At 38.2% G+C, this 18,409-nt stretch overlaps 1 protein-coding gene across 4 annotated transcripts in view; it reads right to left on the reverse strand.

The window, feature by feature from the left end:
• Positions 1–18,409, reverse strand: part of xrn2 (5'-3' exoribonuclease 2) — a 98,316-nt gene that overhangs the window by 78,302 nt on the left and 1,605 nt on the right. For all 4 annotated transcript variants that reach the window (XM_073051364.1, XM_073051368.1, XM_073051366.1 and 1 more), the window contains exons 2-9: positions 7,654–7,781; positions 7,452–7,563; positions 4,875–4,986; positions 3,710–3,768; positions 3,539–3,628; positions 1,000–1,072; positions 847–897; positions 555–712 (exon numbers count right to left, since the gene is read on the reverse strand). In XM_073051364.1, the coding sequence (XP_072907465.1) occupies positions 555–712; positions 847–897; positions 1,000–1,072; positions 3,539–3,628; positions 3,710–3,768; positions 4,875–4,986; positions 7,452–7,563; positions 7,654–7,781 (783 nt within the window). The remainder of the gene's footprint in view (positions 1–554; positions 713–846; positions 898–999; positions 1,073–3,538; positions 3,629–3,709; positions 3,769–4,874; positions 4,987–7,451; positions 7,564–7,653; positions 7,782–18,409) is intronic.

Here is an 18,409-nt window from a genome sequence, read left to right on the forward strand (position 1 = left end):
AAGCTTTGTACTAATCACTATGCTACCATGCCACAAAACAGTTGGCCAAGGAACATCTGTAGAAACCGAAACAGTTAACACAGGTTGAAGACCCTTCATCTGAACAGAGATTACAGAGATTTGTTTGAAAAATATAACAATGGTGTAAAAGACAAAGATGAAGAATGATGAGAAAATTGTCCTTAATTGGAAAAAATTAACCAAATCTAAAAATATATAGTCATTATTTTCTACAATTTTAAAAATGGACCCTCTTTGGAGGAATAAGTATGTGTAATTAAAACTGTATATAACACAGCCTGCAGATTTTCTCAAGTCCTAAAGGCTGGGAGCAAGATCAAATGTCTGGAAATTTTGAAAAAAAGAAATATCTTGAAATGTGCATAATCTTAGAAATCTACAGGAAGGGAATCTCAAATATCCACCATTTCTTTAATAAGAAGTCATCCCATATGTTAGAAACCTACCTTTCCTATTACCAGCTATCTATTATATTTAAAGTGATTTATGAAGTGTAAATGATAGCAAATTATCATAAAAATTCAGCAACGTACCTCTCCCTGCTTCTCTTTTGGCAAGCCCTGGCATTCATTGATTTCATGACCTATCTGGCCACAAAGAGGACATGGTCTTGGCTGGTTTGGCTTGAACTCTTCTCTGATTATGGTGAAGTTCACTTCGTGAGTTGCCAATCCTAACATGATAAGATCAGCTGTGGGGGAAAAAAAAAAGGATTTGGATTGTTTTATCAGCTATTTGCATGAGGCAAGACTAAAAAATAAATGTGGTTCTTAACAGAATTAATTCAATATTGTTCACAACATGAGGTGAATCAGAGCTACTAACCATCAGCCCCACACAAGCAATGCCGAGTGTTTGGATCATGGTTTGGTTGAGCTGCAAGATAAAAATTAAAAGTTGCAATAAAATAATATCAATTCTTATATTCTTCACTCTGTCCCTCCCAAGCCAACCCCGACAAAAGTGTAACATATATACCTCGTTGCCTTCTTATGTAATCCATGATCTTGTGTTCACCCTCACCAGGAACACTGGCATCTGACAAAATAACCTAGTGAATTTTTAAAAAGGAATTAAATAGTTATGTTCCAACAAAAACTAAATTGGTGCTAGATTACCAGTCCACAGAAGATATTTTATTGTAAAAGACAAATAACCATTGGGAGCAGTACACAATTCAAAACATTGATAGCACCGTGCAACATTTTTAAACAGCCATGAATAGTACTGATCAAAGTTTGCTGTAATTTTTGAAAGCCAGTTAAAATTTAGTACCAGCTGTTTAAAAATGGCTAGGCAGACAAAAAACAAAAATGAATGATTTTGATTCAAGATAATTTGTTTAGATGCTATATGGCAGCTAACAGAACATATAGGAGCCTGAAACAATCAGATTTCTGAATGGACATTGAATCAAACTATAAACACTACCTAAATATTTTTGTTCTCTATTTGCACTATTTGATGTAATTTTTATTTCTTACTGTAATTTATACTTTTGTTTTGCACTGTACTACAGCTGCAAAACAAGAGAGTTCATAACATACTATATGACAGTGATCGGAAACCCAATTCTGATTCTGCACTCTAACTAGCCCAAATGCATGAAAATCCACACAAGTAGTGAAACTGGCTTATTGAAATTGACGTTGACATTTGTGGGATCTTGCAATGACTGCATGCTCTAATGGAAATTCAGTATTGTGCCAGTCTATTTTAGTTATTTGGTTTGTGCAGTTATGGAACTTATCAGTGTGGTGGGAAGTGAATGAGGTGCACAGGTTTTATAGCTCAATTAGAAAAAGGCAAGCCATGGCAATAGTGCAAAGAGGAAGTTTAACATAGTCATTAAGCTTTTAAGCTTAAGGAAACAGAAGTTTAAGGAAACGTGGAAGATATAGTATCAGAGCAAAACCTATTAGGAAAAATAAAATAGTTTTCAAATGAACTCCAATGATCATTTGGAAATGCAGGACTCTATAGTCATGTGGTATTTCCACTGCTATTTGCCAACAAAATAATGATAGTTTCAATCATTTCAAGAAGACTTGCAGATGTTCAGCGATTTGTACAAACTGAAGTATTTTAGTCAATGGAATTGGTATAAAACAGGGGTTCACAACCTTTTTATATGTCATGGACTCCAACCATTAATTGAGAGGTCCGTGGACACCTCAGCTAAATGCAAGCAACCTTTGCACACACCAAGTTTCAACAAAACAACAATTTATTAACAACCAGGTAATGGTTTTCAATAGCCATTGGTTGAACACAACAGATGCTGGCCAGGAGACCTGGAATAACTCCGTGTCTAAGTTAAAGGTCACTACCTGAGAGGCAAAAAGGCTATCGTAAGCTCTTTTTGCATCAACTACAAAGCACATTCCCATCACTCTGCTGACTGCCACCACAAACACCAGTGCTTCATTTTCTGCACTGTAAATGTGAAGCCAACCATTTGGCTCAGAAGCAGGCAAACTAACAATCATATTTAATAACCAGCTTAAGATGGCGCTGGTGAAGGTCCATGACTACTTGCTGGTGGCAAATAAAACAACTAAATACTTCATTAATTACATTTTTTCTGGCAAACGATCAATACAAACAAAAGACTGTAACTTCCCTGTTGGAGTTGAGCTTTTAAACCACCTGGCATTTTTGCAGTGGGAAATGAAGTCTTGAAGGTGCAGAATGGTTGCAGTGTGGGGTGTACGGGCTGAATCGATGGCACGGGGTCCAAGCCAGAGAGTGGGGAATGGCTGGTGTGGGCTAGATAGCAATTCGATTCAGCAGAACTGAGGTGAGAAGAGCAGAGACAATGCAGAGTCAAGGTGACAGCGCCTGGGCCCAGGCGTGAGGGTAAGGAAAGACCCGAGGTGTGATACATTTAAGCGCAGAGCCGAATTGGAAAAGTTGGGTATGGACTGAATTGAGGTGGTGGGGCTCCGGCCCGAGAGGGTATTGAAGCAGCAGGGCCAAGGTCCGAGAGCAAGGAATGACCTGAGCTTTGAATGATTTAAGCATTTGTCCAGACCTGTTCAATCACTATTCCACGAGTTTTATGCAACTCTGCACCGAACTTCAGTTCGCTTCTCCGCGAGGTTTGCTCATTTCTGCACTGAACTGTGGCTTGTACCTACCAAAGTGCAGACTCACTTTTGTAAACGTCAGTTCTGAATGCTATTTGCCTACTTTTATTGTTTGTACATTTTGGGTTTTTTTCCCTGCACACTTGGGTGTAAGTTAGAATGAAGAAAGGTTATAACAATGTATAACACATCTTACCCCTAGGGTAGAGGCCTTTTCAGCAGTGACCATGGGTCAATAAATGCCATCTTACTGAATAGCAAAGCTACTTATAGTCAGTTTTCTGATTTAAAGAGCATCACAAATGCAAAGTAAAGAAGAATGAAGACTGCCAGATGAATTTGACTGGTACGACAAGTAAACTGAATGGCTTTCTTACACGAGTGCATTTTATAAATTAACTTTGAAAGTAAAATTAGTGAACACTTACTGTTAAGTTTTTCCAACCAGGATCACTATTTAAGCGATCAGCGATGTAGTATCTAAGGCATTGTGCCAGGTTGTCCATGAATTCTGTTCCCTAGAATGAAGATTTCAACATTAACATCTGAAAATCTGTACGCTGAAATTTCATGACCATTCTCTAAGAAATAATACCTACTGGAGTAATGCAGTTGCTGTCAAATCTTTCTTTTACTGTCTCTGGAGGTAAATGTCCACCTGCAAATGCAAAAATAAATAAATCACAGTATGTATTCAATATTTATTTCCTAAAATTCTATGGAATTATCTAGTTACTTTGTTTTGATACTCAGTTTCATCACATTAATTTCCACTTTACAGCTTGACTAACTGTTGCCATTGCAAATGGGATCGGTATCAAACAGGGGGGAAAATACATGCAACCATCAGTAGCAAATTACAAGGGTTTGGACAAGAAACTGGTTGCATCACGATCTGATATGGAGGGGCCACTGCACAGGACTGGAAGAGTTGCAGAGGGATGCAAACTCAGCCAACTTTATCATGGGCACTGGTCTCCCCAGCATCGAGGACATCTTCAAAAGGCGATGCCTCAAAAAGGCAGCACCCATCATTAAAGAGCCCCATCACCCAGAACATGCCCTCTTCTTATTACTACCAAGGAAGTAGTACAGAAACCTGAAAACACACACTAAATGTTTCATCCCTTCTGCTATCAGATTTCTGAATGGACCATGAACCAACACATGAACACTAACTAACTCATTATTTTTTGCTCTCTTTACACGCATACACACGTGGATGTATAAACAAGCACACATATGGGTGCACATACATATGCACATTTGAATACACGTGCACAGTATGACTGTGGAACAAATTAAAGAGCAGCAAACTATAGAAATACATGGGGCATTTCCAATTTAGTTGGGTGTTGTTTGTGAAATACCACGATCAATTCAGATGAGCAGTTTGCTTAAGAGAGTTAGTTGTCTTATGAGAAGAGATTTAAGTATGAGATCTACTGGAATTCATAGAAAAGGCAAACTCATGAGAGCCAGCAGATTTTGAGAGCATTTGTCTAGATGCTGATGAGCTACACACTCAAGACAGAGAACTTGCAACTCAGTGACAGAGTAGGAATATTCCATTCCAGATGCATTCAAGAGAAATTCAATGATTTGAGCGGGAATCTGCTAAGATCTCTATTACAGAAGATGATGGACGTTCAAAGCTGAGGCTAAAACTATCATTGACAAGTTGTCATTTACTAAATGATGGAGCTGATGTTGTGGACATGGCCTACTCCAGATTTCATTGCGTAAAACAGAATTACAGCATACCTTTAGAAAGCACTTCTTTCCTCATTCTGTTCTTCTCCTCAGCTAGCTCCACTCCCTCTTTGGATGCACGAAAACGTCTGGATCGCTGTTGGTTCATTTTGGCACGGGGAGCCTAGAAAATGTTGTATGTATTTTTAAGAGATATGTTACATTCATTTCAAGCAAGTAAAAGGTGGGGAAAGAGGTTTATTTACTTAAGCTATTGTATTATATTTATGCTGAATAACTTGCAGCTTTTGGCTGTAATTATTTATGATTACTATCAACTTTATAAGCTGACATCCCTTGGATACAGTTGTGCCACGCACTGTCTGTATTATTAGTTGTATATTATTACTGTGAAGATCAAGTAAATCCACAACTGAGACACACAGGTTCATGCTTAAGAGATAAGGAGGTCACAGGGATAGGCGCTCAGAGTCAAAGTAATTGAAGTCAGATATAGTGATATATAGCATATATATAATTACCATAAAATAGTACAATATAGTATTCAGTATTTAATTTTCATCATAGCTTCTATTACTTAGAATCAACTGAATTGAATACATATGAAATATTCTTTTTGAAACCAAATTAACTGTTCAGTCAAATCAAGTTCAACAAGTTTAGAATACAATTTATAATTGTTAATTAATAGTTCAGATCTCTTTAACATAAAAAACATTTCCATGGAAATTTGTGACCCACTAAACATTCAACTGATTTAGGCTTTTAATTTTGAGATGGACATTCACTGTCCAGGGCTAGGGGAGCCTAGCCTTTTTTTTGCCAAGCTCAATTTTCTAAACACAGCAGCTGACATTTCGAGAGATCAAAGTGTTGTCTTTAAGTTAAAATTCCAACTAAGTATTCTTTGTTTAGCTTTCTGTCCTAATGGGACCAAGTTTTCAGTTCTTAATGTAAATAGCAAGCAATAATCAGTTTGAATTTAAAAGGACAGCTTTACAAACAGCATTGTCTATACAGCAGACTTGCTGGCCCATAGCACCTGGGCTAACTACTCAAGAGAAGCTGATTAAGCCAAAAATGTTATGTTAATTGGGCTTGTATCAAGGCTAAGTTATTTACAGACCAGATTGATATCACTTAGAGTATCAAATAACTTATTTATTAATAGTTGGAAGATTTGGCTACTCATGAAGTCAGCATTCGAGCTTTAATTGTGGTACTGGGGCACTCTGTCTCCAGAAGCTTTTAGACCACCTGTGTGAAAAGGTATCTGAAAAAATATCATGTGTGTGAAGTCATCCAAGTGGGAGAAAAAAAACAGAATAAATGTTGAGTGCAGTCAGGTTTATTAGGAATGGTCAGGAACATCATGAAGAATGACAGAAACATGGTGTGAAATAGAATCCATAGCTCTGTCTTTCACTTCTGCGACAAATTCATTAGTATGTCTTTTTAGCTTACAGGAACTGTGCCTGTGCTTCAGAAATTCTTTCTGTCTTAGAAATGGTTTGTGATTTGGAAATCTTTTATAAGATAGAAGATCTGAGTTTTCAATGTGTTTTAACAATTTTGTCTGGATTTAAACTTTTAGCACTGAGAATGAACGAACTACATTGTTGGCTGGAAGCATCTCCTCCTTGGTGGGAGATACCCACACTCATTAATGGGTATTGGCAGCTAAACTCACCATGAAGGATAAACATGGAAGTGAGCTAGCTTTTGAGGATTGGGTAGTTACAGTACAACTTCCCTTTAATGAGGATACACTGTATCTATCTATATTGGATAGGGCTTAAGATCTTCATTTGAGTTTTAAACTTCAGTCAGCAAACCCAATACCATCACAATTTGTACTACACAAAAGTCTGAAATTTGAATAATAAATCCCCCACCAAAAAAAAGTTTGTGAATTAAAGGCTACCAAATTTATTAATTAATATAGTTGTACTATTGTTTGGATTATATATTTTCTTTTGGCAATAGATGTGCATGTGTGCAAAAATTAAATGGTGACTGTATTTCCACTTCCTATAATTTAGCAACAATTTCACTTTTGTGCATCATCTCCGCAACAATTACTGCCACAATCAGTTGTACAGCATAATCCAAATTCTCCTACAACATGACGAGATAATTTTTGGCATAATAATGTGTAAAAGGTGACGTGTTATAAAATGTTTTGCATTCCAAAACACTTTTTAGATATCTTGTCATTCCAGACTTTATTGACAAAATGACAGTTGCAGACACATTTTAACACATAAAAAAGACATAAAATATGTTTCTATATTGTCAACCTCTTAGCTGAATTTACCATAAAATTTAAAATTTATTTTATTTCTGATGTTACTAGTAATGCATGGAAGAGGTCACATATTGATTATAACATGGAGTCTTTCATACTGGTACCTTAACTTTTAAACCCATACAGATCTAGATCAATGGGAATAAGGTATTTTTGTATGAATATTAATTTCTCTAATACTTTCAGTAGAGTCTACTTTTAAAGTACATCACACCAAATACATTGAAGAAAATACCCTGGCATGAAAATATCAAATATCAGTTGGTACTTCCATAAACCTTATTTAACTTAGCTCTCAAACATGGAAAGATAGTACTTACAACTCCATCTATTGCCATATAAAGCAAGCGCCTCGGTCTAATGATGTTAAATAAACGATCGATATATTCAAATATGGCCACCATCATTTCATCTTCATTCTTGGGAGCTGGCCTGCAAGATGCATTCAAAACAAAGATCAGAGTTTTGTAATAGGAAAGAAACAGAGAAAGGCACAGAAATAAAAGCTAACATTAACATTACTTGTTTTCAGGATGTGTGCAAGGATGAATAATGCCATTCATGTCCAAGTACAGATTATCAAACTCCACTTCATTTGGATTAGGCTTGCTGCAGTCCACTGGAACTTTGACTCCATTGACTTCCTTTGCCTGCACAAGATTGAATAAAATCATAAATATAAAAATAGGTTTTTTAAATTTTCATACAATTACCCCTTAATTTAATAAAGCTACTGATTTAAATTAGAATTTCCCTTAATAGGATCATGATGACGAGTCAGCTTAGAGGTGGAGCGGCTAACGGACTGGTGCAGAGCCAACAATCTGTCTCTTAATGTGAACAGAACAAAAGAGATGGTTGCTGACTTCAGGAGGGCACTGAGCGACCACTCCCCGCTGAACTTCGATGGTTCCTCGGTAGAGATCGTAAACAGCACCAAATTTCTTGGTGTTCACCTGACGGAGAATCTCACCTGGTCCCTCAACACCAGCTCCATAGCAAAGAAAGCCCAGCAACGTCTCTACTTTTTGCGAAGGCTGAGGAAAGACCATTTCCCACCCCCCCCATCCTCAACACATTCTACAGGGGTTGTATTGAGAGCATCTTGAGCAACTGCATCACTGCCTGGTTCAGAAATTGCACCATCTCGGATCGCAAGACCCTGCAGCGGATAGTGAGGTCAGCTGAGAAGATCATCCAGGTCTCTCTTCCTGCCATCAGGGACATTTACACTACACGCTGCATCCGCAAAGGAAACAGCATTATGAAGGACCCCATGCACCCCTCATACAATCTCTTCTCCCTCCTGCCTTCTGGGAAAAGGCTCCGAAGCATTCGGGCTCTCATGACCAGACTATGTAACAGTTTCTTCCCCCAAGCTATCAGACTCCTCAATACCCGAAGCCTGCACTGACACCTTGCCCTACTGTCCTGTTTATTACTTATTGTAATGCCTGCACCGTTTTTGTGCACTTTATGCAGTCCAGTGTAGGTCTGTAGTCTAGTGTAGCTTTCTCTGTTATTTTTTATTATGTAGTTCAGTCTAGTTTTTTGTACTGTGTCATGTAACACCATGGTCCTGAAAAACGTTGTCTCATTTTTAGTACGCACTGTACCAGCAGTTACGGTCGAAATGACAATAAAAGTTGACTTGACTTGACTTGATGTTTCTCCAATACAACGGACTAAACAAGAGATTATAGTGCAACATACACATAAACTGCAGATTCCGGAAATCTTGAACACCACAAACAAAGTTTTAGAGGAACTCACCAAGGGAGAGATCTATAGAGGGAAATAAACAGTTGATGTTTTGGGTTTTTACTCTTCATCAGGACAAGTGAGTAATAACCATATAACAATTACAGCACGGAAACATGAATGAAAATTCATTTGGCATTCAAGATAAATTCCTGGGCACAACAGAACTAATTCAGTCAGCTCTAAGCAGGGTTACCACACATTCTGCATTCAATGGGCAACAGGCAATGTAATAAGCTCCCAGTGGCCAAGCATATCTGAGCAGCACAAACCAATTCAGCAATTCATCTGAGTATATTTAGGAGAAAACAGGAAAGTTAGTAAATTGTGGTTTTGCTTTGTAGTTTATTTTGAAAGTAAAAAAGTCATGCCCAGAGTGCTATTTCAGACCAGTACTTTACAGCACTTTCCTAAACGTGATAACAACGCACAAACTACCTTCATCAACATTAGTGAATCATTTGAACATGGCAGCAATTAGTCACAAACAATTCACTAAAGCACAAGAACAGATTTCAAGAAAGCATGCTTCTAGTAATGATGGTCAGTACAAATTATCCTGACAGCTCCTGACATCAATCTATTATTGGTATCATGAATATTTAAGGAGCAGAATGGGCTCGCTTACATCAGTGGGTAACTATGAGAAAAACACTGGCAAGAGTGACAAACAGGCAGAGGCAATTGAAGATGTAACATTTTATTAGAAGACTGGTTTTGGCACTGAGATCATCACAAAGAATCTGCAGTCAGGGCCTTTCAAAGGTTCTTTTCCCCCTTTTTCTAAAGTTATGCACTGATCTGTAGAAATTATTCCTCTCCCCACTCAAGTACCAAATGTTTTATCTATCCCTGGCCCAGGATGCACTGAGCCACATTCCAAAAGAGTGGAGATCATGCACAGGAGTTAAATTCTTAAGGTCCTCACACTAGAGGGCAGACTTCCCATCCACTTAGTCATTGGCACACTCATCCCAGTCTTCAATAAAATCATTGCCATACTTCCTAAACTATTTTAAAACTACCAGACCACTTGGTTTTGTTTAAGTCATTAAAAGTATACATGATGTAGCAAGATTACAGTGCATCACATTCATGTACCACCCTACCTATGGCGCAGTTGTAGCCCTTGAAATATAGCATGAAATGATTGTGGTGTGCCCTGTCAGTAATCAAATTCTCTTCAAACTGAATGTCAGATGCTGAGTGGAAATATTTGGCTTTCTTGTCCAAATTATAACAACCCTCACTGTTTAATAATCTTGCTTTCTTTAATAGATATAAGATGAGTTCTGCCTCTAACCACTTCGAGTGGCAGACTTTTTATACAAGACAAGCAAGAAACATCTCCAGGCCTATCATCTGCACAAAATATTGTCTAAAAGTGTGCTAAAGCCATTCATTAATGCCAAGTAAATAGCTTGGAAGGGAAAAGGCCTGCAATAGATCATTGTTGGGTTGAGTTGGGTGGTAGCTTGGAGTTCAATACAAGGAGTTAACAAGGTCATCAATTTGAACCTAATACACATGGAATATTCTTGAAATATTCTTTAAATAAAGCTGATCACCGAAAGTCAGAATTTAGTGAGCTAAGTACAAATACAAAATCTAATAGAAAAAATTAACTGATTTGAAATGGCCTTAAATGCTATGGCGTCAGAATTACATTATAATTATACAAAGCTCTCGTTGGGCGTAACGTAAATATGGACCTTCAGTTCTGGACACACCTCAGTAGACACTGCCTTTGAGAGAGCAGCACAAATTTCAGAATGATTCTCGGGTTAATTGAATAGAAACATACACTGGGCTTGTAGAAGCTTAAGGAATTATATCAAAAGCATGTTTTTTAAAAAGAACCAAAATAGTCAAAAGAAATATTTCCTCTGTTAGGGAAATAATTTCAAATTAGAGTTTGGATATTCAGAGGGGAAAGATGCCAAGTATCACTTGACACAAAGAATAACAGAACTCAAAAAGCACTTCCATTAAAGTCTGTTTTAGTTCTTGTAGTAATTCAAAGAATGTGGGTATCATTGGTGAAGCAATCAATTACTCTTATTCTTACCTACCCTTGAGAAAATTTGCCTATTTGTACAATGGAATCAGAACATCAAAGGCAATGCCATAGTATTGCTTGGGCATCACCACCCACCCCCACTTCCAAACAACAACCAATACTTTTATATCCTGACAGAATGCGATTTGGAGGAGAACTTGATCTCATGCTCTTAGTGTCATGGTCCTTGCAGAAGTCAGACATTTCCAGTTTGGGGGATGCTGCACTGCATCCTATACATTGTATAGCTGGTGTACCAAAAAGAAAAGGAATGAGTTTTGCGGAGGACAAGTGTTGAACTGGGAAGTTTTTACAGCTATACTCAGGTGGCAAGAACAGAAAATCAAATCGCATTCCTGTCTTTGCCTCTAATTTGGTAGTAAATAAAGTTTATCCAAGGATCTCCTACAGATGTGTCCGTGGGGTGAAATGACCAGTACCAACCAGCATCTTGATTTGTGCTCAGTATCCAGCATTACATGGCTGATGTCTGAACTGGAACCTATATCCAATTTAGCTATTTTTCCCCCATATCACCGTGATCTCACTCTTCCCTCTCAAATTGACTTCAGCCTTCCAACAATTTCATCTCACAATGGCCTCCACATTTAACTCCACCACAGGTAAAGCCTCAAGCACTCAATACTTCCAGGGACCTTTCCACTTATTTCCTTCTTCCAACATCGCTTAAAATCTATCACCTCAAACAAGCTTTTGTTTATCTGTTTTCAGGTGCCTAATAAAGCCCAGGGAAAGGTTTGATTTGGTTATGTTGCAATAGGCACCTTGGAATGTTAGGCTACACGGAATTATATAAATTGCTGTTATTCAGCGAACAGAGTTCATCTCTGCTTGTTTGTACTTGAATTTTAATTATACAGTCAGCCCTCCTTATCCACAGGGGATTGGTTCCAGGACCCCCCGTGGATACCAGAAAAAGCGGATGCTCAAGTCCCTTATTTAACCTCAGTACTGTGGACTTTAGGACCTGGCGGAGCTCCAGACCTTATTTAACCTGTCTCAGTGCCATGAACTTTAGGACCTGGCGGAGCTCCAGACCTTATTTAACCAATCTCAGTACAGTGAACTTTAGGACCTGCGGAGCTCGGGACCTTATTTAACCAATCTCAGTACAGTGAACTTTAGGACCTGCAGAGCTCGGGACCTTATTTAACCAATCTCAGTACAGTGAACTTTAGGACCTGGCAGAGCTTGGGACCGCCGCCCGTGGCTGCTGCTGTTTCTGTTCCGTTGACGGAAAATGATCACGATTGATAATAATGTGGAAATAATAAAGTGACCGGAAAGAGGTGAAACGCCATCTGTCATTGGAAAAGCGTTAGGTTACAGTCGGTCAATGATCAGAACAATTTTAAAGGATAAAGTGAGAATAATGGAGCATGTGAAGGCCCTGCCCCCAATGAAAGCTACAATTATTAACTAAGCAACGCAGTGGTTTAATTATTGAAGTAAATACATTTCTTGTGTTTTATATGCATTGAAAGGTAAAATATATACTATACACTAAGACAAACGTTTGACCAACTGATGCTAAATAATACTGGATGTACCTGTTCCAACTAGGAGAACTTTCGGGTTTTTTTTTTCGATTCCCGATCCATGGTAACCTATGCACACCATCCCGTATACTTTAAATCATCTCTAGATTACTTATAATATCTAATACAATGTAAATGCTATGTAAATAGTTGTTATACTGTATTGTTTAGGGAATAATGACAAGAAAAAAAAACTGTACATGCTCAAACAACAAGTGCTGGAAGAGCACTTCCAGGTTTTCTCGATCCGCAGTTGGTTGAATCCACGCATGCAGATAAGGAGGGCCGAATGTAATTCCTTATCAGCATATTTATTTATATATTGTCAACAGTGTGGAACAGGTCCTTCCGGCGCTTTGAGTCACACCACCTAGCAAATCCACCAGTTTAATCCTAGCCTAAGAATGGGACAAGTTACAATGATTAATTAACCTACCAAACAGTACATCTTTGGACTATGGGAGGAAACCAGAGCACCCAGAGGAAACCCACAAACTCCTTATAAGCAGCAGCGAGATTGAACCCAGGTTGCTGGTACTATAAAGCTTTGCGCTAACCGTTACACTACCATGCCACCCCTTTAAGAACATAGCATAAGAAATAGGAGCAGGAGTAGGCCATCTAGCCTGTTAAGCCTGCTCCATCCTTCAATAAGATCATGGCTGATCTGACCATGGACTCCACCTACCTGCCTTTTCCCCATAACCCTTACTTCCCCTACTATGCAAAAATCTATTCAACCTTGTCTTAAATATATTTACTGAAGTAGCCTCCACTGCTTCATTGGGCAGAGAATTCCACAGATTCACCACTCTCTGGGAAAAGCAGTTCCTCATCTCCATCCTAAATCTACTCCTCTGTATCTTTAGGCTATGTCCCCTTGTTCTAGTCTCACCTAGCAGTGGAAACAGCTTTCCAGCTTCTATCTTATTTATCCCTTTCATAATTTTATATGTTTCTATAAGATCTCCTTTCATTCTTCTGAATTCTAATGTGTACAGTCCAGGCAACTCAATCTCTCCTCATAGTCTGACCCACTCATCTCTGGAATCAACCTAGTGAATCTCCTCTGCACTGCCTCCAAAGCCAGTACATCCTTCTTCAAGTAAGGAGACCAGAAATGCATGCAGTACTCCAGGTGCAGCCTCACCAGTACCCTGTACAGTGCCAGTATAACGCCCCCCCGCTCTTAAATTCAATCCCTCTAGCAATGAAGGCCATCATTCCATTTGCCTTCCTGATAGCCTGCTGCACCTGCAAACCAACCTTTTGTGATTCATCTACAAGCACTCCCAAGGTCCTCTGCACAGTAGCATGCTGTGGTCTTTTACCATTTAAATGATAATCTGTTATTTCAGTTTTCCTTCCAAAGTGGATGACCTCGCATTTATCAACATTGTACACCATCTGCCAGACCCTTGCCCACTCACTTAACCTACCTATATCTCTCTGCAGACTCTCCATATCCTCTGCACAATTTGCTTTTCCACTCAATTTAGTGTCATCAGCAAACTTCACTCCACTACACTCGGTCCCCTCTTCCAGATCATTAATACATACCATGAACAGCTGCAGGCCCAGCACTGACCCCTGTGGCAAGAAAGACTACCATGACCGTGAAGCTTGTGCAGGCAGTTGTTCGCGCATGCGTGTATGTGCCGATTTTTTCCCACCACATCAATTTTGGCTCACTGTCTTCCCTAATTTGATAAGTGAAACTACACCGTACATACAAGGTTTCTATTTTATATAGGCTGTATATTCATCATATCATTCCTGCTTTTACTATATGTTTGTGTTATTTTAGGTTTTGTGTTATTTGGTATGATTTGGTAGGTTATTTTTTGGGTCTGGGAATGCTCAAAAATTTTTCCCATATAAATTAATAGTAATTACTTCTTCACTTTACGACATTTCGGCTTACAAATGGTTTCATAGGAACGCTCTACCTTCGGATAGCGGGGGAAACCTATAGTGTCATGATGGGCAGGACCTAGAACCTGTTATGGGGATAAACATTTTCAATAGTCCTGTAGCTTAAGCTAATGGAAATCAGAATGAAAGGGAATAAATCCAGAAATCGACAACTGTAGAATTACAACAAATAATTAATACTCAAAGGATGCAACAAAAATGTTATTATGAGTTTTGTCAATCTGGCTCACTGCCTGCACTACTGCTGTAGCCCAGTGGTCTAATTAGTCTCATTCTCCAGCTGCTGCAACTACCCCACAGGATCACAAGCAGTGGCTTGGCCTTGGACATGGTACTTGACCTCCAGCTCATTTCAGAATTTTGCTTTGTGATGTGCACACATGTGTGACTGGAGCAAACTCACCACCACCCCAATATACTTAGCTTTAATCTGACTCACTTGCTTCACAGTTTAATAAACTAAATCAGCATTCTGGTAAGCATGTCTTTTTTGTATGTGATGTCCATACCAAACCAAACACACTCAATTACACATGATTTGCGGTTAACATTTAAATCTGCCACTGCAGTGCATTGCACTTGTGGTAAGTACGAGCCCATTTTTCCATAGATACTGGTTTAATCGCTGCATGAGAGAATGATATCACACAGACCACATCAAAATGTCTCAAAATTCAACATTACAAGTAGGAGTGATTAGTGATTGCTGTCATGAAGCCAAATGTGCAATAAAAAAAAATAACTTGAAAACAAATTTTAAAAATTACTCCACTGACACTCAAAACTTAAAACATACTTTATTGATAGGACCATTTACTGCACATAAAAATTCCTTTTCCCTTCTGATGCCATTTCCTTCATCTTGCAAAACAATTGGATTATAAAACCAGCTGGACCTCCTTGCATGTGCTACAAGCCCAACAATTAATTACTCGACAGGAGCATGTCCAATATTACTTTGCACTGGACCCAAGCTCAATGGGCTAATAACCTTCAACCACACTGCACAATTCCAGCTATTCAAAAACCACAATGCAATGTGTCATGAACTTCTGATAACATACAACAGAATAACTATGCAGAGAGAACCATTCAATTAATTGCATATGTGCCAGCAGTAACTTCGGATTTGTTTAAGTTGATTGTGATTCCTTATTTGTATAAAATCTAGGTCAGTGACAATAAAATCAACTGAGTACAAACTTAAAATTTAAAAAGAACTTCAATTTTATAGACTGCATACTTAGCTTCAAGAGTCACCAATCTTGAAATGTAGTCACTGCTGTGACAAAGTGCAAGAACAAATTTCCAGGTATAAAATTAACAAACTGTCTTAAAATAATTGACCAGGTTATGTTTGGCAGCTATGGTTATTAAAGCTAGACAAGGCACATGGGATTCGAATAACCCAAGCAAAACAGGTATTTCAAAGTAACTATGCTGATTCAAAAACCAAAATAATGTTTGTAGATGAGTATAAATGAATTACTGAAACCAATGGATAATACAAAGTACAGTACTTAAAGGACAGAACCACTGCATTCACAGGTTGATGTCACATTATGGAAGACAAGTTATTCATATGTTGTTGCTTACAAAATACTGGAATAACTAAGCTCATCTTGAATGCACTAAAACTTTGCCAGAGCAATCCAAAGATGTCCCTAAAATACACAATTTTGCAGATGCTAGAAATCTGAAATCAAAACAGAAAATGCTGCAAGTACAGCAGTCAGGCAGCATCTATGGAGAAAGAAACAGAATTAGGATACCAGCTTGTTGATGCTTCATTAAAATAGGATTAAAAAAGAGCAAACAAGTTTTAAGGTTCAGACATGTGGGAATGGATAACAAAAGGTCTGCAAATTAACATACGATACAAAAGATTAAAGCAAATATTGAGTCTGGAGGAAGTTTAAGTTGGAAGAGCATAACCATCTGAAATATCTGAATGCAACAAGGCTATAATGAGCCCAAGCAAAAGATGAGAGGCCCTCCACATGCTTGCATTAACATTCAATAGGAATAAGCAAGTTCTCAAAGACACAGGCTGAAGTGACAGCTAGGCAGAGATGGAAAATCAAGAAATTCAAGCTCATATTTGAGTAGAGGTGTTACACAATTATTCTCCAATCCTTATTTCATTTCCCAATTGTAAAGAATTGTGAATAGGTAATATTCCAAAGCAAACAGAAAATGCAAGAAAGCTGCTGATATGCTTGGAAAGCATTTGGAAACCCACGTAGTGGGAAGGGAAAGGTAAAAAGGCAGATGCTGCATCTCCTACATCCAAACAAGAAGATTCCTTAGGAAAGAAAACTACTGGAGGTGACCAAGACACGAGCCCAAGTCTTGCCTAAGAACTAGATGTTTTCAAAAGGGGAAAACATGTTTATTGACAGCATCAAAGTGCAAGTTTCGACCTTTCTTTTTGTTATCAACTTCCTTATTACTGAATCTTAGAATTTCTGTGATTTGTCAATTAGAGGGTATAAGATGAAGACCTGAAACTAACTTTCTCATTAAAGAAAAGGATTAAAAGAACTGGAGGAAATACTGTAATCGTCCCATTGACCGAGGTGGTAAGGAAGTCCCAAATGAGGAAAAGGATCTACTGGCATGAGAACTGGTACAGTTAAAATAGGAAGTGACAATCCAGAGAAATGAGTGTCCTCACACAAAGTAGAGCAGAAAGAAATCAGTCAAAATGGCTGTGGGTGTGCTTTAGTAGATTGCTGTCTCTACATGACAGCTACCTTTTCCTTTGATTATCCAATTTTCCTTTTGATCACTAATAACTTGGAGTAGAAATACTGATATCAATAACCGTTCATATAGTAACTTAATTCAGTTTTTTTTTGTTACAAGTCCAAGGTCAATAGTTGTCAAATACAGAATCTATTTAAGCCACACCAAATTACATTGTAATCTTTAAATCACTACTATCAGCTGTGAATCCAAAAATGCTGGCCTCCTAGACCTACGCTATGATTTTATTTAAGATAGAATTTCTAACATGTACCAATAGATAAGAGGCACTGAAATCTTTGCTAGTAACTGGCCGCTAAGATGATCACATTCACTACTGCCAAAAAAAAGAATTGGCTCACTCTTTCTTCTCAGTTTTCCATTTGTATTCCTCTAGGTTACAGGCATTCAAATGGTTATTTACACACTATTCAAGTGTAAAGGGGGATTGGGCCTTCTGTTCCAAGTACTAAATTTCAGACTCCTACTGATCTGAAGACCTTTCCTCCCAAATAACAGACTGCCTATCCTTCTATCAATTAATTTACACCCAATCTCTCTAGTTCTTTTTTTGTCCCATTAGCCAAAGTTTATCCACAGAACTCTCAGATTTAAGTTTGACCCTTTCCTCTGTTTCAAAGAAACCAATTCAAACTTAATCAAACTCTCCAAAAGGGTGTCACGTCTCAATCCCTCAGTCTCCTCTGCACTATTACAACAGCCAGTCCTGGAGATGGTATTCCACTTGTGGCTGAATCAGTTCCAAATAAATCCAGGACTTCCTCACTCAACACCACCCCCAGTGACCAGAGAACCCCACTTACGTTCTTTAAACACCTTGCCTTTCAGGCCAACTACTTTTAAGGATCAGTTACAAATATTCCAAAATTCAAAGTGAAAGTAAAATTCCCTTCCTTGCTGCTTAACCATAGATCACGTTTTCTTCATCTTGTGTGTCTGCTCCAAATGCTTTACATCAGACTTTCCAAGACCAAGTCCCATTTGCCCCCAAATAGTCCAGTTACCTTCACCTTTTTTAATCATTATAATGCCGATGTTGGAATCGCTAGCAAACATCTTTACCATGGACCTTACATTTGAGACCAAGTCAACACATAATAAAAATCAAGGGACCTGATACTGAGTTTCAATCAACCACACTTAAATCTAATCAATTTCAACCGAACTCATGACTCACTTTTAAAATCGCACAAGT

This window comes from Hemitrygon akajei, chromosome 7, assembly GCF_048418815.1.
Source record: "Hemitrygon akajei chromosome 7, sHemAka1.3, whole genome shotgun sequence".
NCBI lineage: Eukaryota > Metazoa > Chordata > Chondrichthyes > Myliobatiformes > Dasyatidae > Hemitrygon > Hemitrygon akajei.